Source organism: Dipodomys merriami, unplaced genomic scaffold (assembly GCF_024711535.1).
Source record: "Dipodomys merriami isolate MVZ:Mamm:240054 unplaced genomic scaffold, mDipMer1.0.p SCAF_20, whole genome shotgun sequence".
In the NCBI taxonomy this organism is placed as follows: Eukaryota; Metazoa; Chordata; class Mammalia; order Rodentia; family Heteromyidae; genus Dipodomys; species Dipodomys merriami.
The window spans coordinates 30,727,397-30,751,936 of record NW_027203382.1 but is presented as its reverse complement, the minus strand read 5'-3'; the positions used below and the strand labels follow the sequence as shown (position 1 = coordinate 30,751,936).

The following is a 24,540-nucleotide window of genomic DNA, read 5'->3' as shown; positions in this document are numbered from 1 at the left end:
ACAAAGCAAAGGGGCTGGAGGAATAGTACAAGTGGTAGAGTGCCTGCTAGTAAATGCAAGATACTGAGTTCAAATCCCAGTACCATTACAGACACACACATACACAAATCATATCCTTAGCTGTACCTTTGCTATCAATTTGCAGAAAGCAGGATAACAAAAGCAATTCCACTTTACTTATGTGAAAATAAACTAGCAAAAAAGTTCTGAAGGTAATTTTAGCAATATATCAACAGATTTGGAAGTATGCAGAACTCTTGGACCACACCTAGGAAATTTTTCTAAGGAAACCATAAAACACTCATAAAGATATGATGTCCTACTTTGGGAATTTTCCCTCCTCATGCTTTCTCAGCCTGCTTACCCAGGCTGGTGCTCTACTACTTGAACCATACCTCCAACCTAGCTCTTTGCTGGTTATTTTGCAAATGGAATCTCAGAGACTTTATTTCCTGGGTTGGCTTCAAACCATGATCCCCTGGATTTCAGCCTCCTGACTAATTGGTATTATAGGCATAAGTCACTGACACCTGGCAAGATATAATTGGGTTTTTAAAAATCCAATGTAGTCTTAAAATTTTTTATAAAATATTCTCTAAAATTTCCACTTAAATCTCAATAAAAGCAGGCACAAAAGAGTGTGTCTCCAATCTCCTTTTCGAGACTGCCCACTCTCCTATTTTGGAGCATGGTTTTCCTTCTTTTAATAAACTTCATTATTTTTTATGTGTGTGTATGACTCTGGGGCCTGGGCACTGTCCCTGAGCTTTCTTTTCTCAAGGCTAGTGCTCTACCCCTTGAGCCACAGACCCACTTCTAGCTTTTTTGATGCTTAATTGGAGGTAAGAGTCTCTCAAACTTTCTTGCCTGGGCTGTCTTTGAACTAGGATCTCAGATCTCAGCCTCTGGAGTACCTAGGATTACAGGCGTGAGCTACCAAGGCCAAGCTAAATTTTACTATTTTAAATAAACTTTGCTGTTACTTTCCCTACCAAAAATAAAACTACCACCAGATCTAGACACCAGTTACCTCCTCCACATCAACTGCTCCTCCCCATTTCTCTTGTTCTCAGCAAGGAATCAAAGTCCAACTCACCTTGTCCTTTTCTGAAGTTTGTAGATTAAGGAAGATAAGTTTTTCTATCATTTCAACATGACCCTTCTCAGCTGCCAGAAGAAATGGTTTTCTTCCTCTCTGAAAATCAAATCACAAATTCAAGCATTGATCACACATTTATAGTAACAAAGCCAGACCACTGACAAAGATGGCAGAAATTGTGAATGATGGTCACCCTAGATGCTCTTTCTGTCATAGCATTTCAGGTCCTCTTTAGGGGAAGAGTGGGACAATTCCTGACTTCAATCTAGATCCAGTTCTGCGTTGTTACCCAACTCCATGTCACTATGTAATCCATTTTATGGTGACAAGTACTATTCAGAAAAGGTGGTGCAAAGTGTCAGGAAGGAGCTACTCACAATCAGGTAACAGGATGCCAGTTCAAGGTGTGAACCTTCTGCATGTACTCAAATAGCTCTTTTGTTTCAGATCTGCTGAGAAGCTGCTATGTGCCAGACCTCTGTCTTGGGTACCTGTGATCACACTAATTGTTACTGACCAAAAAAAAATGTTTAAGGCTGGGTGCTGGTGGCTCATGCCTGTAATCTTAGCCAATCAGGAGACTGAGATCTGAGGATCACAGTTCAAAGCCAACCCGGGCAGGAAAGTCTCTGAGACTTTTATCTTCAATAAACCACCAGAAAACCGAAAGTGGCACTGTAGCTCAAGTGGTAGAGTGGAGCTGAGGGACAGCACCCAGGCCCAGAGTTCAAGCCCCATTACCAACAACAAAAAAAATGTTTAAAACATTTTACCACTAGCTCACATGTCCTCAGTAATTGGAGCAAAAGGGTAGAGGACATGTTGAAACCAAATTAAAAAATCTACAGCAGGGGCTGGGAAGGTGGCTCAGTGTTAGAGCGCTTGCCTTGCATGCATAAGGACCTGGGTTCGATTCCTCAGCACCATATAAACAAGAAGAAAAAGCTGGAAGTGGTGTTGTGGCTCAAGTGGTAGAGCGCTAGGCTTGAGCTGAAGGCTGAGGGACAGTGCGCAGGCCCAGAGTTCAGGCCCCACAACCGCCCCCCCCCCCAAAAAAAAAAGTCTAAAAAAAAAAATCTACAGCAATCAGTCCTACATTGGTTCCACAACCATGCATGTGTGGAAACTTGAGAAACAAACTGACACCAGAAAAATTCACATAATTCATTGTTCTTAGACCACTGTTCCTGGAAACACTGCCAATGAAATCTGCATCTGCAGCCCTTCTAAGTGTAAAAGCCTGCCTCTTCCTCATTCTCGTGAAATCAGTATAAAAGAGAAAAGGGGAGAAATGGACTGGCCAGACTCACAGTTTTCCACTTGCAAATTACATAACTATTGAAGGGTTAACTCTAGTCTTGGGCTATTTGGAAATGACAGACTGAACACTATAGTATCTGCATATCTGCAGATATCTGCATATCTGTTGACAATATCTTAAAGCTTTGGGTAAACAAATCATAAAAAGGGGAGAAAAAAAAACACTGGCTACATACCAGATGAAAATGATTGGTGAAAATCATTCATACACATAGAGAGAGATAAACAGTATAGCCCAGAGGAAAAATACACTGCAGCCCTAAAGAAGCTCAGAATCACAGGGAAGGGGTGGGGGTCGGGGGGGGGGGGGGACACATGAGCAGATACTTACAGAGCCCTGTAGTAACTGAGTGCTGGTAATGTATGGGATACATGACTCAACATGATTGTGTGTTTGTGGATAGGAAGGAAAACAAATATGGAAGATGGTCTTTGAGGCTTTCCCTGGAGAAAAGGGCACCCATTAACTGATTTGTACCCACAGTTTTTCCAAATGGGCCCTAAATCCTCAGTCCATTTCATGCAGCCATGAATTCTAAACTCCTGCCTCTTCTACCGCTACATGCTACATCAAGCCAATCACAGTCACTGTGGGAATTTTTTTCCTGGCACATTCTAATTTTTTTTTTTTTTAGCGTCATGAGCTAAATTGCCCGCAGCCCTTCTTGCTGTGTGGTCAGAAGGGTCTGCCTAAGAACCAAGCTAACATGGTAAAAAGCAGAGCTGAAAAGTAAAAAGAGATAGAGAGCTCTGACCACATCATTTGAGTTCATAGGTTCAAATATGCCCAAGGCCACTCATGCCTTTGTTTGAATAGCTACTCTGTCATTCAATGAGCCAACAAATTCTTTTTTCTTTCCTTAAAATAGATTGAGTTGGGTTTCAGTGTTAGTCAGACTTTTCCATTGCATGACAAATGCCTGAGATTAAACAACTTAAAAGGAGGAAAGATTCATTTCAACTCACTGACTCATGGGCAGATTGCTTCATTGTCTTTAGGCATGTGGCAAGGTAGAAACATAGTGGAGGGAGAGCCAAGTGAAGCAGAGCTGTTCACCTCATGGCAACCAGGAAGTAAGGAAGAGTAAAAGAAGGGGCCAGGGCCAAAACATATCCTTCAAAGGTATTCCTAGAGACCCACTTCCTCTACCAGGCCTCACCTTCCAGAATTCCACCACCTCCTAACACTCTACTCAAATTTTGAATCCATTATTAAGTATTGACTACTAATCACTGCTAATCTAAACTTCTCTAGAAATGCCCTAACAGCTATCCCCTGGGTGTGCACTTACAAATCCCCAATGTCTCTCAATCCAGTCAGATGGCCAATCAAAACTATCTTTGATAGAATCTGTCACTGATGACTAGAGGGCTTCTTTATAGCAACTGGGCTATGCCACAGAATTATGAAAGTGACTTCAATGTGCAGGAAGGGTTCTTTCCAGACTCAGCTAAGCAATTACAGTCCATCTATAAGCAATTACAGTCCATCTGTAGCTCCCACAAATCCAAACACCATGCACCAATTAAGGCCTCCTTTATCAGAAACCATGTTGCTTAGTAACTCAGTTAATAGTCTACTTTTTTCTAGCCTGCAAGGACACAGAAGTAGAAAGTTAACCAAAGTTTAAATTCTCCTGTGGCAGGTGGAGGGGCTTTGTTAGCTCTTTGCTCATAGAGACCATAAATAATACAGAGCCATGTTGTGCTCTAGAGTGGGAAGTGTTGCTTTTGGTTTTATGTTTATCTTTATTGTCGCAACAGCTCTTGGGTTCTCCTTTGAAGAACGCCCACACATCCACACAGGCACCCAGCTATTTCATGTATTTAGTGCTGTTGATTGACGAGTGTGATTACCTGACTGCCTCCTGTCACATGAAGCAACCACAAAATCCACACTAGTCATAGAGTTGGTTTAGTACTCAGCATAGGATGCAGAGAGCCAAACAGAATTGCTCCTGAAATGCATTTATAAACAATTGATAAAAAGAGAATTTTTCTCATAAATTGAGTTCTGTAAGGATATAATCTGGAAGCCACTAATAGACATCTTTCCCTCCATAAGAACAGTGTATATCCATGGATAATGCCAGTACAAAAACAGCTAAGCATTTGTGGAAAGAAAAAGGGCATGATCCAGCCTGAAGGCCAGAAGATGCACCCTCAAACACTTTACTTTGAAGTTAATAAATAACCTTTATGTCTTAATGTAGCTTAAGATGGATATTTGGTCCTTGTAACAGAAAGAATCCTAATACATATTAGTTTGTGGAATACGTTAGTCCATTTTTAACTATTATAGTGGCATATTAAAAAGTAAGGAACTTTACTCAGAGAAGAAGTTTATTTTGACTCACAGTTGCACAGGTGCAAAGTCTATGGGACCTCTTCTGCCAAAGGTCTTCTTGTTAATAGACCCAAGGCAGTATAGGGGTCATAGAACCGAGTGTGTGTCTCTCTCTCTCCCTCAGCTTAGAAATCCACCAGAATTTGATCATGGGCTCCACCCTAATTATCTTATCTATCTTGATCTTTTCCCCAGAACTCCACCTCTAAACCACATAGTTGGGTTAAGATCCGCCTTCTTAATTCCATTAATCTGTGGTAATGATGATTCAACTCCCGCTTACTTTGAGGTCAAGTCCATATTCAAACCATAGCAGGGACAAAGATAACTAGAAGGCTCAGAGATTCTTTCTTTTAGCCTTGGTTGCTACAAAGTTTTGAATCTCTACTAGCTAAACGAAGTGATAAGGGGCCACCCCAAGGAAAAGCTAACACATGGGAGGATCTGGAAATAAGACTGCAGTGAACCACAGAACTCTCCAAGAAAAGAGCTATGACTTTGAACTTTGGATGCCCTTTAAAACTGTTATCATGAAGAAAAAAATGTAAAAGCCAACTTACTCAGAGTATAAATATTTAAAGTAATCTATATCTTATAAACATACCAAAAACTAGCACAGAATAAGATAAGAAAGTAAAATGAACTATAAATGTTTTCTCTTATGTAAACATGTTTACAAAGTAACAACAGGAATTTCAAGGGTATATGTGGTCTCTTAACATACAGTTTGTTGTCATGTCTTATTGTTTTTAAACCATGAAACCCATTTTCATTATGTTTAAATGGGCCTCATACAATGCAGTCTCATAGGACCCCTCCCTTTATTTGGGAGGCAGATTTTTCCAGCCAGGAAGAGAGTTGAAGCCTCAAGTTTCAGACCTGGGAGAGATCACCATGCTTTCCTCGTTCTGGATCCTAGACCTTTCCTAATTAACTACCATAAGGAGGATCCAGGACTCTTGTTCTTGTTCTTTTATCTTTTATTAACTTATAGTGTTTTTAACTTTGTGTGTTTTTAACTTTGTATATTTTAACTTGCTGAATTTAAAATTATTGTATGTAACTAAAGTCTGAGGGATTAAAACTGTTTATTATAAAGTATTATTTTTTTTATTTTTAGGAATACTGCCAAGGTTAATTTATAAAATGTAATAAGTTATCAAATTCAGCCAAAAAAAAATTCCAAAGACAGCCAGTAAGTGAATATCTGTTAGTGAGCACTTAACAAAACCCAGCTCTTTGCTAAGTATTTTACAGTCATTACCTCATGCAAGCATCCCAGCCATGGCTGCGCCAGTCTCTATGAAGGAATGGAGTTAGGGCTGGTGTCTAAATGGAAGGGCATTGTTCATTGGCTCACCATCTCATTTGCATAGATACTTTGCTTACCATCAAGAAAATGTTAATGATTTCTATCAAAGAAAGGATATTGGATGATAATAATAAATTTATGTGTGGCATGTGTGCCTGTGAGTATGGGGGAGGGTAAAGGGAGGAGAGAGAGAGAGAGAAAGAGAAACAGAGAATTTCCCCACATGCCCTTGGTGCTACCAGAACGGAAGTCACTTTTCTTATTGTCCTTGTGGAGATGGAAACATGGAGGCTGTCAGCAGCAGTTGGAAAACTTGCTGATATGATAGCCATGCCCAGAACACAGTCCAGGCCGGCCTGCCTCCAAGCTGTAACCATACAGTCATATGCAAAGGAAGTAAAAGAAGTGTATAGACATCATTTGAAAATAAAGCAGTTTTTGCTCATTATTTTAAGAATAAAGTCAAGAAAAAATGCACAAACTCTTTAAAAGAGTTGAAATGAAGTGAATAGTATTGATCACGTCTAGAGAAATGTTTATGGACAAATGTGTAATGTCACAAGGTGGGCACCTGTGGCTCATATCTGTAATCCTAGCTACTCAGGAGGTTGAGATCTGAGGATTGCTATTCAAACCTTGCCCAGGCAGGAAAGTCTGTAAGAGTCCAATCTCCAATTAACCACCAAAAAGCTGGAAATATAGTGGATGGAGTGGTAGAATGCTAGCCTTGAGCAAAAAAGCTCAGAACAGCTCCCCGGGGGGAGCTCCTGGGGGCTCTGAGTTCAAGCCCCCCAGGGCATGCGTGCGTGCACGTGCACACATGCGCGCATACACACACACACAGTAGTTTCACAGAAAAATGTAAGACCAATTCATAATGAATATTCAACTGCTGAGAAACTGCAATGTCAATTGCACTAAGGATGCTACTCTAGAACAATGACAAAGGGAGATGCTCCAGGGTAAACACAGTCCCAACATCTGGGCAATGTCCATTGTCATCAGAGAAGAGAGTCAGGCAGCATGATAACTAGTGTTAAGACAGATCATGGGTATTAGGCCTCAAATCCTGGAGTAGTAATTTTTCTAGTTGAGGTTATAGACCAGGTACTTAGCTTCTACTGACCTTAGCTTTTACTGAAAATGGACAAACTACTGTCTACTTTATTAGATTGTTGCAAGGATTCATGAAGCCTTTTGCTCATTCACATTGTAGAGCATTGGAATGGGCAAAGCCCAGGACTCTTGCTCTATAGAAATAGCTTTCCTCTGTACCAAGCACATTATGAAGTGGTAGCTAGTGTTGTATTTCCAAAAAGAAAGAATGTAGACCAATACATCAAATCTACATTCTCTTCCATGACTGATTACTAAACAGCTTCATGTGAAATGCATTCTAAAAATATTAGATATAGTGGAATAAAAAAAAAAAAAAGAAAAGAGGGTAGATAGTACCCACTCCCTGGCCAAGGTGAGGGAGTAAACTGTAAGAGGGTCTTTGATGCTTCTGCTATGCTTCCTGTCCACCCTACACACGTGGTCAGGGCCTCCACCACCACCAATCTGCATCTGTTCCTTGGTCTCTGCCACAGTCCCAGATGCTGCCACAGGCCGGCTCTGGCTGTGCTTGCTGCTTTGGCAGCTGCACCAGGAATAGGAGGAAAGTAGAAGTTGAGAGTGTATGTAGGATCTGCTCCCACTGCAGACTCACCTCATCTGGCAGGTTCAAGTCCTTCAGGTGCAGGTCTTGGATGAGGTATTCTACAATGTTCACGTTATTGTTCAGGGCTGCAAAGTGAAGGGCGTTCATTCCATCCTGAAGATAGCCAGAGAGAAGGAGACTCTTTCACTGCAACACAGAACTTCCTTCTCCTGCACTGAGGCAGTGAGAGCTCATGTTCAGGTAGGACCCACATACCTACCTGGTTCTTGGCTCTCTGGTCTGCTCCAGCTTTAACCAGCATGAGCATGATCTCAAAGCTTCCAGACCAGGCTGCAAGGTGAATTACAGTCAAGCCATGCTTCCCAAGGAGAAAGAAGGAAAGAAACTGTTAGATAGATGTGTCACAGCATGCTAGCTAAGTTAACACAGGCCTTGCCAATACTAGGCTGTGAAAATTAAGAAAAAGAGAGATAATTTAGTACACAGAAAATGGAATATTTCAGTTCTATGAGGAAATAAGTATACTTAATAAGTGATGCAGCCCTAAAAAAATAAGATGCTGGGTCTGAGAAGGTGGCTAGAGCGCTTGCCTTGCATGCATGAGGCCCTGGGTTTGACTCCTCAGCACCACATAAGCAGAAAGGCTGGAAGTGGCGCTGTGTCTCAAGTGGTAGAGCACTAGCCTTGAGCTGAAGAGCTAAGGGACAGTGCCCAGGCCCAGAGTTCAGGCCCCACGACCGACAAAAAAAAAAAAAAATCAGATGTTGTATTACACTGTACAAAGTACACAATCAATACATTAGGATGAAAGTCAGACTCTCTCTTAATTCAATTATAAAAGGAAAGATAGAATATAAACTCAATAAACAAATGACACCTTAAAATATTAATAAAGACAAATGGTGATTCTTTAATATATGAAATGCTTTCACAAATCAAGAAAGAAACAATAGGAAAATGCATCAGTAAAAGTATTCTTTTAATGCATTAGAAGAAATGAAAAACATTATTGTCTAAACAAGCTGGTAACATCTTCTTAAAGGTAAAATACACCACTAACCTAAACCTGTGGGAATCTATGCCATAAAAATAAACTTTTCAGGACACACACACACACACACACACACACAGAGTGAACAATTGTGACACTGAAAATTAGAAAGAAGATACTTACCTATCCATATGGGCATACTGTAAATTATAAATTATATCATACATGATGATTAAAAATGCTGAATTAGGACTTTTAACAATCAACTTGAAAAGATTTCTACAAGCTCTACCAACTATGGGAAATAGATGGAGAGATAATATAATCCTATTTTTATAAAACTTATAATGAACAAAAACTCCATCTACATATGTTATATTTACATCTATACACAAGTGGGTTGTTAAAGGGTAGATGTAGGAGTGATTATATGGAATATAGAAAAAACACAGAAATAAACACACAAACATCTCAGGGTGTAGTGTAATCATTGAAGAAGGGAAAGATACAATAAACCAAAGAAAGCAAAAAATGAGAAGTTATATAAAGGATCCCATTTGTATAGAAGCTTGCTAATTCGTATAGAAGCTTGCTAAACAAAATAATACAGATGTGTGCACTTTGTAGGCACGTGTGTGGATAAAGCAGTTAGACTGAAAGAGAACCCCTGACCCTGCCAGGCTTTCCTGACCTAGAACTGCTGTGAGTAGTTGTATGGTGAATTATAAACTGAATCAGCCAGCAGTTAGCCTTGGATATTTCAGAAAGGGGGGAATGAGAGACAAGTAAGCTAGAAAATCTGATAGGTGTCATCAGCCTCGGGGAGATACCTATTACACATTATTTACATTCTGTGCACACTATTTCAGGATCAAACAGAACTGACCTCAAACTCTAGTCACTTTCTATCACTTTCCTGTACTGTGATGCTGCCCAACTTGGTCTCTCAGCTTCTTGTTTCTTAGCTGCAAAGTCTGTGTATCTCATTCTGTTTCTTTTTCCCTGTTGAACAGTAATCCATTACTTTGTAGGAGCCCCTGCCTGAAGCAAGCTCTCTCACTACATTATATTTGCCTTTCCTAATTGGCTACAGTTTTAACCCAGCAAACCTGTTTGTTAGATGCATACCATTTGAGGAAATAAGGCAGACATTTCTGTTTGTAAAGTATGTAAGACCTTGGGTGTTTATTTGGGCTATGTAGAAATTGTATATAAGACCTTGGGTGTTCATTTGGGCTATGTAGAAATTCTCTTATTCTTTAAAGAGTTCAGGTATAGAAAGTAAAAAAGAAAGTCCCAGATTATTACAGCATAGTTCTAAATCGGTGGGTTTCTTTTTCATCTCAGTTGGAGATGATTTTGTTTTCAAGGGACATTTTCAAATGTCTTGAGACATTTGATAAGTCATGACTGTATGCTGATTTTGGCAGTGAACAGGTAGAGGCCAGGGATGCTGCTCAACAGTCTACTATGTACAAAGCAGCTCTGAATGTTAATAGTGTCACTTCTGAGAAAGCCTGCTTGAAATGTACACAGCTGTCACCATGTCCTGGGAGCTCATTTGCCTATTTAAAATTGCAACATGAAGAAAGCTCTGAATCTCTGCACAAGGAACAATGATGTATGATGACTTATGTTCTTCCAAGAAAATATACAGCCTCTTAATTTAGGCTTCCCTACAAATCAGGGTCCCAGACTCAATAGTATGAGTCTGGTTTTACATATGGCCATGAAAGAGCAGAAATATTTGGGACAGGTAATAACAAATCACATTCTGATAGCATTTCCCCTCCCCCCTACAGGTCATTCCCAATTTTGAAACAATCAACATTGAAAACATAGATTACAGAAATATGGAGACTGGGAGTGCAAGCAGCAAATAAACTAGTCACTGAAACCACAAATTCCAAGTGAGGCCATCGTTTCTCAGAGGCAGTGAATCACTGCTCACAGATGTAAATTTCCCTAGAAGAACCTCTATATAACCCAATCTCCTGCTATGAAACACTCATGTCTGGAGCTGCAAAAAAGTATATGTCCTGGATTCCACTCACAGCTGGCTCACATAGTGTAAAGTAAAAACTGCTGACAGTCACTGAGAAACTGATCCCATTGCCAGGATGGCTACAAGGTACCCTGGGAACACTTTCATCAGAGGTACTTCTCAGAGAAGCAGCCCTGAGAACAGATGCTTGTCCTTTTCCTCTGAGCATCCCCTGAACTCTGACCAAAGGCTTCAGTCTTTGCTCATACCTAGTGTAAGAGTACTTTTACACTGTGAAGAGTAATCTTCATCTAGTCTACCTCCTCAAAAGACTGGAGGAGACTACCTGCCTTGAACTTGAAGGTGCTCTGCAATGCTTTTGACCCTGAGTATGCAATGCCTTGTATTGTACTCATTCATCTCTTACACTTCTCAGATGGATAGTAGGACCTGCCAAGTCCAGACTATGTTCATACCATTATATCTCATAGGTCATTTGGCAATCTTTTCAGCTTGCATGTGTGTTCACATGTGAGTACTGGGTCTTAGGGCCTCGTGCTTCCATTTGTTTTTTCCTCACACATTTGGGTTTTTTTTTTTTTTGAACACACTACAATTAAGTCCATTCCCACTTCCAGCTTTTTGCTGGTTAATTGGAGTTATGTGAAGTTTTCTGCCTGGACTGGTTTGGAACCTTGAGCCTCAGATCTCAGCCTTCCAGGTAGCTAGGATTATAGGCATGAGCCACAGGCACTTTGCTGGTTTTGGTTTTAAAGAGACAGGGTTTCACTATGTAGGCCAGGGGAGCAGAGGGCAAACTGGTACATATAAACTTGTCAAAAGTTTCATCCTTCATTGCTCCCTCTCGTCTCTCTCTCTCTCTCTCTCTCTCTCTCTCTCTCTCTCTCTCTCTTTCTCTCTCTCTCCCTCTCTCTCTCTTTCTCTCTCTCTCCCTCTCTCTCTCTTTCTCTCTCTCTCTCTTCTCTCTCTCTTTCTCTCTCTCTCTCCCTCTCTCCCCCTCCCTCCCTCCCTCTCTGTCTCTCTCTGTCTCTTTCTCTCTCTCTGTCTCTCTCTCTCTCTCTCTCTCTCTCTCTCTCTCTCCCCCTTCCTTCCTTCCCTCCATCTTCCCTTCTTGTGAGGCATTAAAAATTGAACCCAGGACCTTGCACATGTTAGGATGTTAGGCAAGTGTTCAACCACCAAACTACATCCCTAGGCTTATCTGGGAATCTTCTAGAATCCCAGGCTGTGATCCAAAGAACCTGAGTACCTGCAATTCTCGTGAGCTCCCTGGTGAGGCTTACGTTTCATTTTTCAGAACCACACTTACTTTTTCTTGGTTTTTTATTTTTTGTGACATAGACTGAAGATTTAACTGGACAGAAGTTCTTGGTATCCAAAGTATGGTTCTGAAGAGCTGGGTATGGTGGTTCATGCCTATAATCACAACATTCAGGAGCTTGAGGCAGGAGAATGGTGAGTTTGAGGTAAGCCTGGGGTATTAGGAAGAGATATTCCAAGCTATCCTGACTATATAACAGCCTTCTTGCTCACCAAATGCCAGACCAAAAAATTAGAAAGAGATGTGTCTCACTGATAAACTGCTACCATTACATCTATACCTTATCCAGTTGTCAGCAAAACCAACAAGATGATTAATTGGTACAAGCTGACTACATTTATCTTCTAAACATTTACCATCACATACTAAGTCTAGATTTTGTGGATTGCTTTACTTGTTGGGAGTTAAAAGCAATGCCTGGCCTTTCCTTGCAAGGAGTTCCAGTCCAGACAGAAAACAGAACATCTCTGTGAGAATCTTCTGAAATTTAAGAACCATGGTCTTTGGAATTAAGAACCAATAACTTTCCAATAAGGCTATCATGGCCTTCTGTCACCAGGTTAACATGGTGTTGGGTCTCTCTAGATGGTTTGTGTTAAATGAAGTTTGAAAAGAAGGAGGAAGTCCTCAGGGTAGGTTTTGATATCTAGGCAAAAAGTTAAGCTAAGTTGTAGCTGTTTAGCTAAGTGTGCTTTCCTGAAAATCATATGTGTTAGGTTCAAATATGGTCTCTCCGATGTCCCAATCCTTTCCTTAGATATGTGTTTTGGGGGTATGTTTTGTATTCATCTCTTCTTTTGTAAACTGGGGATTATAATACTTTTGTCACAAGGTTGGTTGGGATAGGGCACTAAATATCAATCCTTATAGTTTTTACCTAGTACATAATAAGTATTTAATAGGCTTTCTTGATTATTGTAGTCCAAAGGGAAAAGTCAAAGTTTAAAGTCCCTGGGGCTAGTTAGCTTTTGTTTTCTATGTGCCAGATTATACTCTGAACAGCTATCTAGTATTACAAATGAAAACTATTGACCAGAAGGTGAGTGTGGGAAAATAAAAGCCCAAGTCCCGAAGAGAAGAGTAACCAATTCAGCCACCAAGTGTACCTAATGCATAATATGTATATTCTCTAAAGAGACCTTCAAAAGTATGCTGTCCACAGAAATAATGAGTGTGGATATGAAGGAAAGATCTCTGGAGTGATCAGATTCTCCCTGTGTGTTCATCATGCTCCACCTTGTTCTTCTTATTGCTTACCTTATCAGCAACATCCACCCTGGCCTTGTGTCTCAGCAAGAAATCCACGGCAGAGAGATTATTTCCCCCTACTGCAAAATGCAGAGCTGTACGGTTCATCTGAGGAAACATAATTTGTTTGTATCTTTATACATCTGATTCTTATTGAGATTTTCCAGAAGTCCTGTTTCTTGAATAGTCCTAAGTTCCTAGTGAGTATTTACAGTTTGGTTATTTAGCTCTACTTTTTGCTTTTCCCACTCAAAGTTGTGAGGATTGTGTCCAGCAGAATATTTATAATGGATGACAACAGAGATTTGGCAATCCCCTGAATAATATGTCTCAGAATGAGACATTAAAAAAAGAATGAAGTCAGGCACCGGTGGCTCATGCCTGTAATCCTAGTTACTCAGGAGGCTGAGATCATGGTTCAAGCTAGTCCAGGCAGGAAAGCTCATGAGACTCTAATCTCCAATAAAATCACTCAGAAAACTGGAATTGTTGCTGTGGCTCAACTGGTAGAGCGCTAGCCTTGAGCTGAAGAGCTGAGGGACAGCCCCCAGGCCCAGAGTTCAAGCCCCATGACTTACCACCCCCCCCCCAAAAAAAAAGAATGGGACTCATTGCATAACCAGCCACATAGCAATTTAACAGATTGCATTCCAATAGTAAATTTGTACTTTTCCCTATGTACACTCATTAATAATGATCACATTTATTCTACCTAAAATAAAGCTGGTCAGCTTTCCACAGCTGTGACAAAATACCAGAGATAAAACAGTTTATACGGCTTCCAGAAATTTCAGCCCATAATAGTTTGGCTCTATTGTTTTTGGGACTGTGGGGAGATGTATGGCATCAGTAACTTGAGTCCTTCTAGTAGGCCCAACCTCTTTAAGGTTTAACCACCTCCAACTAGTGCCACAGGCCTGTGACCAGGCCATCAACACATGACTTCAAGTGAACAGTTAAGATCCAAACCATGGCAGAATATATTGATAATTCATTGCAAGAAAGTTCCTAAAGATCCAATCCATTCATTTTCTTTCTGAAGTTTTCTCTATTGTAAGTTACACTGAAAGAAATATGTAAGGTCTGCTCCTGGATGGCGAGAGCAGACTCCACCCTCCTAGCAGCAAAGTCTCTGCCCAGTATCTGCGTTACCCAGACAACTGGCACACCTGGAAGAGGTCACATCTGCATCCGCTGAGGTCACATCTGGATTGGATGTGGCAACACCTTTCCCCACCTCCATCTTAGATAAGGCCTAGCTCAGGGCCAGACGCTCTCTTTCCCACGTCTCTCCCAGCCTCGTGGAGGGCTTACAGGGCCTGGTGCCAGTCAGAATGATGAATAAACCTACCCCTTACCTGAATACCACGTGTGTGGTGCTGTTCTTACTTGGCTACCTCTTTTAAAAAACCTAACATAAATGGTGCCATTTGAACCTGGGAAGGGCTTAAAGTCAGAATAGGTGGGATTCTTCTCCGCTTTTTTTTTTTTTTCTCTTTTTCCCCCCTTTTTTGTTCTGAGGAATACCCACAGTTCCAATGGCCTTTTTGGCGAACTGGTCTGTCTGCTGCGGACACAGTGCATCAATACCATTGCTGGCCTCTGCATCCACCTCCACACTTCTTTTTGGCCCTGGTAACTGGGGCCCAACCATCTGATGTGCTTTGTTAGCAAAGATGTCTAAACATTGCTATCAAAAATTTTAGGTTTTGAGTTTTGCCTTTTTTATTTGGTGTTGTATATTCTACTACTGACTATGTGGTTCTAAAATATTGGGCATATCTGTGCTAAAATTCTCATCACATCTAACAAGTTTTGTCATTGCAGAATATTTGTTGGTTAATTCTTGATAAGGACCAGGTAAGCTCTACTTATTCTATTTGATCTCCTTGTCACTTTAATTTGAAATAATAAAGGGTTTTTGTGGCAAAGATTGCAGTTCAAAGCCAGCCTGGGCTGAAAAATCCCTAAGACTCCATCTCCCAACTAACCTGCAAAGAGCCAGGCTGGAAGCATGGCTCAAGACTCTTATCTCTAACCAGCCAAACACTGAAAGTGGTACTGTAACTCAAAGTGTTAGAGCACTAGCCTTGAGCAGAAGTACTCAGGGACAGTGCCCAAGCCTTGAGTTCAAACCTCCATGGATAGTAACTGGGAAAAGCCATCCCAGCAATGAACACCTAGACTCAGCCAGTCTGGGGAACAAGGGACCATGGAGGAGTAAGAGGAGATGATGTCACATCAGCCACTTTGTGCCTGCCCTTTCAAAATTAACCAGAGCCGGGAGGTCAATAGAAGTAGAAGCTTGCCCATCTAATGTCCATAGCAGTCTACCTTTTAACTGGACAGGAATTTACATTATTGCCTTTGTTACCTGACATCCTCCCTACCTAGTTGCCAGATGTCAGAAATAGTTAGGGACATTTCCACCAACTCCAGGACAGCCTGGAATGCAGGAGATAAGAACTAGCCATTCTACCCAAGTCATCCAATTTTTAATTTTCAGCCCCAAGTCCTTCCTCTTGCCATTTATTTGCTCTCTAGTATTTTTTTTTTTCGGCCCCTCAATGCCTCATGAGACTTCTCCAGACTTCATCTAAAGACTCAAACCACCAAGGGACAGCTGCTCCTCGCTGCCTTCTCTAGGAGGGGACCACATTCCAGCCTTTTACCCATAATGTCATGCCCCTTATCAGCAGGAAGTAGCCAAAGAGAGTCCGCGCCCTATTTCATGATTATTAAAAGGCTGGAATGTAAGGTCCACTCCTGGATGGCGAGCAGACTCCACCCTCCTCACAGCAGTCTCCATCCAGTACCTGCGTTACCTAGGCAACTGGGACACCTGGAAGAGGTCACTTCTGGATTCCATGTGGCCACAGCTACCCCACCCCCCACCCCTCTACCCTAGATAAGGCCTAGCCTAGAGCCAGATACTCTCTTTCCCAGGCCTTTCCCAGCGTGGAGTGCTAACATGACCTGGTGCCAGCCGGACCAATGAATAAACCTACCCCTTACCTGAGTACCACGTGTGTGGTGCTCTTCTTACTTGGCCTCTTTTTAAAAACCTAACAAAATAGATTGCTTTAATTTTTTGGAAGAAAATTATAAATGTCTTTTGCTTTAAATTAAAGCTATCATGGTATTCCTGTGGTGCCAAAAGACAATTGGAAGAAAATTATAAATGTCTTTTGCTTTAAATTAAAGTTATTATGGTATTCCTGTGGTGCCAAAAGACAATTTCAGGATGGAAACTTTACCTAGAAGTAACATAGACCCTATTTGCTATATTCTAGATACTGTTTTGGCTTCCAAAGAAGATGCCTAAGTGAGTGTACTATTCTTTATTTCATAATTCCAAAAAGATGAACACAGTTTAATATTTGGTTTCTTTGGATACTAAATCAGGGATAAAATAAGTTTGACAAACCTAAGTTATCTCAACAATGTCTGTAATGTAGAGCTGTGCTCTACCATGTCAGGTTTGGGTTTACATGCTTCCATATTTATTTGTATATAAGGATGCAAGCCAAAATAACATCAAAGGTAATTCAATAATAACACTTACATACTTTTACCTTCACCCTCACAGGTTTTAAGGTACTCAACAAGTTACCATTCAACAATTTGCTGTGAACAGGACCAATCATATGTCATTAGAAAGAATATTACAGCCCATTAAGAGTGTAGATAATTTGCTACATTGACTGTATGTTGAGTCATAAATTATACTATCTTTTCAAGCATTTTAAAATAAAAACATAACCTAAAAGACCAGAATTATTTCACATGGAGAAATTTAGAGTAGCTATAAATGTATATTAATGATTCTGAGCTAGATGCCTGTGGCTCACACCTGTAATTCTACCTATTCAGAAGGCTGAGATCTGAGGATCATGGTTATAAGCTAGCACAGGCAGGAAAGTCCATGAGACTCTATCTCCAATAAAGTATGCAGAAAAAGCCAGAAGTGGAGCTATGGCTCAAGTGGTAGAGAGTTCAAGACCCTGGACCAGAAAAGAAAAGATTCTACTTTTTGTTACAATGACTATTGCTTCACTTATTCAAAACAAATCTCCCAGTGTCATATTAACTTTTCCATGGCATACTATAGTCTATTCATAAATATTTCTGAAATTATACAAAAACTATCTTCAAAGACCCTTGCTTATTACTTTCCCCTCCCTTCTACATTCCCTTCTTTCCTTCCTTTCTTTTCCTTTTGTTCCTAGAATTGTTATGCTATAAAATTTGACTATTTTCTATGATATAAATATTATGTACAGTCATAATATAACAAACATACACATAACATACATAGGCAAACACACACACACACACACACACACACACACACACACCAGGTGCTGGTGTCTTACACCTGTAATCCTAGCTACTCAGGAGGCTGAGATCTGAGAATTTCGGTTAGAATGCAGACTGGGTAGAAAAGTCTGAGACTCTTATCTCTAATAAACCACCAAAAAAAGCTAGAAGTGGAGCTCAAGTGGTAGAGCACTAGCCTTGAGCACAAAAGCTTGGAGATAGCACTTATGCCCCTGAGTTCAAGCCCCAGGACTGGAACAGAATACATACACATGCACGCACACACACACACACACACACACACACACATACTACAATACTTTCCCACTGCATGTAAAGCTTAACTTTGCAGCTTAATTTTTGTGGTCTTCCTGCCTGGGACAGACACAGACTTTGTGGAACCTGAATTTAGACTTTTAAGAAATCCTTTTAAAAGGAACAGTCAGAAGTTAAATCATTGCAGCTAAAATTGTTTAGTTTTTCAGGTTTTATGAAAATAATCATATTGTTAGGAACCCTCCCACACCTTAGAAAGAGGCCTGGAGAAATAGGGATCCTGAAGCTTAAACTTTATTTAGCATTCTGTCCTCAGCCATCCCTACCTTCACCCACTTCCCAAATCATCATCCAGTTGATGTAATCTTAAACTTGTTCACCTTGATAAGGCCTGTCTTAAGGGGCCATCTGGAAAGCCACACAAACCCAAGCAGTTTCTAACAATGGACTTCTTTCCCAAGGCCCAGGCACCTGGCCCAGGCCAGGTTTCAGAAAAGGTCTTTTCGTCCAACATATGGATGCTGCATATTTCAAAAGCAGTAAAATAAAAATCCACACACTCCCTTGGATTTTAAATCTGGACAAACCAAACCACAAAGGACATTATGAAAAGAAAACAAACAAGATTATATAGCACAAGATGTTCTGCATTGCCAGAATGTGTGAGGCCTACAATTTAGGACCAAGTCCAGGTCTATAACCTTGACAGTGGGCTCTTTTGCCCACCCGCAGACCACACAGAACTGTGTAAAGACCATGAGTACTTCCCCTCTTGTAAGATAAATGAAAACACCCAGAGCCAACTCCAGTGATTACTGAAAGGGAGAGCTCCCCCATCTCAGCCAGCCTAATTTCTTTCTTTTTTATTTTTACTTCAGTTGGCCTATGTAATCCCAAGCCACCTGTCATCTTTGTGACAAGTGACATATTTGTGAATTCTACTCACAATGTTCACTGCATTAATGTTGACCTTTTTTTCAAACAGCTTCTCCATAAGGTCCAAATTATTGCTTTTAGCAGCATTCTGAAAGCTTCTCTCATTAGGCAGGACTGAAAGAAAGCAAACAAGCATGACCAGGAGGAGGAAACAGAAAAGGCACTTTTCATAGGGCAAGGCAAACCTTATAACTCTAAAAACTTTCTCCATTGTGCTTGCTACTTAGGATGAGGGAACTTTGCTGGGATATTTTACAAATAGCCCAATTCCATCTTCTCCTCACATCACAAGTATTTTTCACACCCTTAAAGAATGTTCCTGACCTTAAACAAAACATTATTCAAGAGGACCACCCTGAAGTTAGCAATGTGGTATCTGGCTTGGAGGTAAGAGGGTGGCTATAGACTTCCCAGGGGACATTGTTTGTAAAAGTTAGGACAAGATTAGACAGGGAGGGGTCCAATTGCTTGTACTACTTACAGAGATAAAACTGTTGTTTGCAGAACTTGGTTAGAGTGCCAGACCTACAGGGACATTTTCCAAAACAGCCAGCATAGAAACCCCCACAAAAGCTGGATGAGAGATGTTTTATCATCATTTACATGAAAGGACATAAAAGTAGATTTGCATTTACTATAAACCTAACACACACACACACACACACACACACACACACACACACACACACACACACACACACATTCAGATGGCAAGCTTTATTAACTACCACAGAAGACTTCAGGATTTATTGAGGATTTTGTCATGTAGGGGCATTGGAGAGGTCTCAAGAGACAGCAAGCATCAACCCTGGGGGATAATATCAGAATTGAGATTAAGCAGAATGAGTAACCAAACATCTCCAAAGGCAAGGACCATAAGAGATTTCATAGGTGTGTTACTGAAGAGTTTCCAAGTCTTTGCCAAAGATCCTTCAGAACATTTCCAAGTCCATTGAAAGACCAAGGAGTATCTTCCTGAACAATATTATTATGGGCTGATCTTTGGCTCTCCAAAATTCATGTGCTGAAATCCTAACCCCTACTACCTCAGGATGTAGCTGCATATGGAGACTGGGCTATTAAAGAGTTAATAAATGTGAAACAAGGTTACCCAGGTGAGCTAGAATCGGATAGGACTGGTGAATATACAGAAGAGATTAATGTTGGAGATGCAGATTAATGTTGGAGTGGCATAGTCCTTGGGTACCATGCATAAGACCCTGAAAAAAAAATAATAATATTTGGGCACAGAAATACACAGAAAAAAGACCATGGGGGAAGATCAAAGGAGAAAGAAGACAGCTATAAGAAAAGAGTCCTGGAGCTGGGAAGGTGGACTGTTTGCCTTGCATGCATGAGGCCCTGGGTTCGATTCCTCAGCAACACATAAGCAGAAAAAGCCAGAAGCAATGCTGTGGCTCAAGTAGTAGAGCACTAATCTTGAGCTGAAGAGCTGAGGGACAGTGCCCAGACCCAGAGTTCAGGCCCCACAACCAACAAAAAATAAAAGAAGAAGAAGAAGAAGAGAGGCCTGAGAAGAAGCCAACACTATGGACACATAGATCTTTGGCTCTAGCCTCCAGATCTGTGAGAAAATGAATTTCTTTTCACAGCGCTGGAGGCCTCCTGACTCAGTAACAAAGTAAAGGCTATACCTCTTAATACTGTCATGAAATACTATTATACTTCAAAATTCAATGAGTTTGTGTGTGGGGAGGGGGGGTACATCCAGACCATAGCAGAGCCATTCTGTAAAATCTCTTCTACATAAATATACATACAGCTGGGTGTCATTGGCTCATGTCTATAATCCTAGCTACTTAGAAGGCTGAGATCCAAGGATCATGGTTCAAAGCTAGCCTGGGCAGGAAAGTCCATGAGACTCTTATCTCCCGTTAACCACCAGGAAACCAGAAGTGGTACTGTGGCTCCAAGTGGTAAAGTGCTAGCCTTGGGTGAAAATGCTCAGGAACAGAGTCTAGGCTCTAGGTTCAAGCCCACAACCAATAAAAGCAAGCAAACAATACCAAAAACCCCAGCATTCATTACTCATTAGTCTTCCTTTCACCAAACTGGGTGGTTAAAATGATAATTTTGAGACAAAACTGAATGGCTACTTTATTTCTATAAGTGAACAGCTAAATGGTACTAGAGAAAGACCATGCTGCAGGTAACGTTGCTAGAGGCTAATGTTCATAAGTATCTTTTTTTCCTTTCCATCTAGACACATGGAGAGATAAACATCCAGCCTGGACACATTTGGTAAGTTCTGTTTAATGGGCTGAAGACAGAAGTGATAGTGTGTCACTTTGGACCTCCAGTTCTATTTTCCCTTACCCTGGAAGCCAGGGTTTAAATGGATGTGGCACAGAATGGTGGTATCTCAATCAGCTTTGTACCAGGAGACAGATTTCTCATGTTTTTGCACATTATTTTTTTTCACTACTGAAGTCTGTATTCAGGGCTTCTGCTTGTAAGGTAGGTGCTCTACCACTTGAGTCAGATCCCTAGTCCTCATTTTTGCAAATCCATGAGCAGAAGCTTTGATGGGGCTAATTGTTCATCATCATCATCATCATCATCATCATCATCATCATCATCATCATCATCATCTTTGAAGGATGTCTGTGTAGAGAACAGCCTTAAAAATAGAGATACTGTCTTACTTTGGAGCAAAGGGTGGGTTTGCTTACAGTCTTGAGGCACACTCACTGCTCTATATGAAAGCTAGGTTTGCAGTCCTCTTCCCATCCTCTTTGTGAACTGGGGCTTGGTGAGTTCACAGGAAAACCAATACTGTGGCTACAGCTCTTGCTGTCATAAAGTCCTTTTCCGACAATGAAGTATCTTCTGCTAGCATCTTTATCTCCATGGTAAGCTAACTTGTAAGCCTAGAACTTCCCATGTAATGTATATATCATCCTGCCTCAGCCTCCTGAGTGCTGGCATTGTAGCCATGCCTGGCTTCATAAAATAATTTTGAGTTATTCAAGTATAGCATCACAGTGAATTTAACAGAGCCTTGAAAAAAAACCCATGCTAGATTTTAGCTCAAGCTCAAGATGTTCAATGACTTGAACACTTGAACTTGACTTGACCACAACTTACCAACCTGGTAATAGTTCTGCATTTTGGTTTCCTAACTATGACATGGACATTGTAAAACCTGTTTTCATTTAGTGTGCAGACTCACGATGGTTGATTATGTGTCCATCTTTCAAACTTGGCATTCAATGAGATTTCACTATAGCTTTGAAACCAACTATACATCAGGCCTCCAGCTCTTACCAGATAGTGTCAGGATTGACAAAATGACTCAAATGGTTAACATAACAATATTGCTCATATAAAATATCTACAGGAATATTTTTACAACACAGTCTCTTTTTATTTGTTACTTATACTATCAAGGAAAGGATAAGTGTTATTATTCTGACACTTAGCCCTTTCTAATGCTTTCTAGGAGCTGGGCAAATATGAGAAAAGAGATTCAGAACAGAACGGGACTTTGCTAAACTAGAAAAACAAGCTCAGGCTCCTTTCTCTTGTCCTCTGCCCTATTTCATTTTCTTCTTGATATCACTGACATTATTTGAGATCATATATTCACTGTCTACTGTTCATTTCCTTCTCTAGAATACAAATTCTGTGAAGAGGATAAATACTGCTAGTGCACAAGGACTAGTAGATGCTCAGTAAATATTTATTGGATGGATGGCTAGTCAGTTCTGGGTTGGATAGCCAACTCTAGGAGAATATTGCCAAGAAGGAATATAGACTTGGAATTATTGGATTGTCCTCTTTTTATATTAGGTCATGGGTCAAAAGGAAATCTCAAGGAAAATTAGACACTATTTTGAATTGAATGAATATTTTAAAAGGTCAAGATGTATGGGACGCAGCTAAAGCAGTTCCTGGAGGGATATTTACAGCATTAAGATAATTGTATTGAAAGGAAGACAGGTCTCTAATAAATAAGCTAAGTACCTACATTTAAAAAGGAAAGGACTAGGCACTGGTGGCTCACACCTGTAATCCTAGCTACTCAGGAGGCTGAGATCTGAGGATCATGGTTCAAAGCCAGCTTGGGCAGGAAAGTCTGTGAGACTCTTATCTCCAATTAACCACCAGAAAACCAGAAGTGGCACTGTGGCTCAACTGGTAGAGTGCTAGCCTTGAGCTGAAGAGCTGAGGGACAGCGCCCAGGCCCAGAGTTCAAGCCCTGTGATCATCAACAACAACAACAACAAAGGGAAGTAGTAGAATTAAGAGGTTCTTCAGGTTCTTTGTACAAAGTTCTGGATCTTCTAAAAAAACCTGCAATATTGATATAGTAATAAGAGTTCAGCATAGTAGGCTTATATATTTAAATATATCTATCTACTTCTATCAATTTATCTGTCTACATGCGTTGTCAAAACATATACTTCAAGAATTCATTTCACAAAGTGAATTCCAATAAAACATTAAAGTTGAAAAAAAGGCAAAACAGAAAAGCAAAATTAAAAAAACCTTTTAAGCAAAAAATCAATAAAAACAAAAGCTTGTTATTTGAAGACAATAAACACCTAGCCAGATTGAGCAAGGAAAAACAAATTACCAGTATCAGGAATTAAAGAGGGCATATTGCTATAGACCTCATAGACATTAAAAGGATGATAAGCTGAGGAAGGCTGGGACCGGAGGCTTATGAGTTTGAAGCCAGCCTGAGCTACATAATGAGAATGTCTTAAAAAAAAAAAAAAAGAAAGAAAAAGGAGTCTGTGAATGTAGCTCAATGCCTAGCATGTGTGCAAGGACCTGGATTCAATCACCAACAAGAGGCAAGGGTGGGGAGGAGGAGAATAGATTTATTTTGGTTTACAGTTTCAGACCTTTCAGTTCAAGTTGTGTGACCCTGTTACTTTGTGCCTGTGGCAACACAATAAATCATGTCCCGAATGGGTGGCAGGGGAAGCTTATTCTCCTATAGCAGTTGACAAACAAAAACAGAAAGACAGAAAAGGGCTTTTAGAGCCACACTCCCAATGACACAACTTCCTTCCACTAGGCCCCACCCACTAAAGGCTTATCACTTCCCATTAGTGCCTTGGGCTGGAGACCAAGTCTTCAACACATTAGACTTTGAGGGACATTTATGATCCAAACTGTAACCCTCTCCAATCTCTTTGCTCTCCCCTTTACTCTCCACACTCAGCCAGGTTGGTCATCTTCCTTTTTTCTAGAATATATCAATTTTATTCCCTCTGCATTTTGCTTGTCTTGCTTCTCTGTTTTTGTGGCTTCCTGCATGTTAGGCAAGCACTCTACCACTAAGCCACATTCCCAGCCTTTGTCATGCTTGTCACCTGAACTCTCTATGGCTTGTTCCTTCCTCTCATTCAGGTAAATGTCTTGTCTGCCTTAACCACACATTGAAAGTTCTCCTGTGTCATGTGAAAATCATATCCCCTGATTCACAACCTTCACACCACTCAGACTCTTTCCTTAAATTGTCCTACACATTTATTTTATTTGTTTGTGCTAGTACTGAGGCTTGAATTCAGAGCCTCATGATCTCAATTGGCTTTTTTTTTTTTTTTCTCTCATGGCTGGCTTTCTGCCACTTGAGCTATGTCTGCAGTTCTAGCTTGTGGGATTTGCCTGCCAAAGCTGGCTTTGAACCTCCACCCTCAGTAACAGCCTCCTGAGTAGCTAGGATT

The 24,540-nt window shown here is 40.6% G+C and overlaps 1 protein-coding gene across 1 annotated transcript in view; it reads right to left on the bottom strand.

Moving 5' to 3' along the window:
• LOC138833014 (ankyrin repeat and death domain-containing protein 1B-like) overlaps window positions 1–24,540 on the bottom strand; it is a 56,539-nt gene that overhangs the window by 31,085 nt on the left and 914 nt on the right. The window contains exons 2-6 of the mRNA XM_070031367.1: window positions 18,849–18,952; window positions 13,316–13,414; window positions 8,001–8,099; window positions 7,790–7,894; window positions 1,097–1,195 (exon numbers count right to left, since the gene is read on the bottom strand). Coding sequence (XP_069887468.1) covers window positions 1,097–1,195; window positions 7,790–7,894; window positions 8,001–8,099; window positions 13,316–13,414; window positions 18,849–18,952 — 506 coding nt within the window. The remainder of the gene's footprint in view (window positions 1–1,096; window positions 1,196–7,789; window positions 7,895–8,000; window positions 8,100–13,315; window positions 13,415–18,848; window positions 18,953–24,540) is intronic.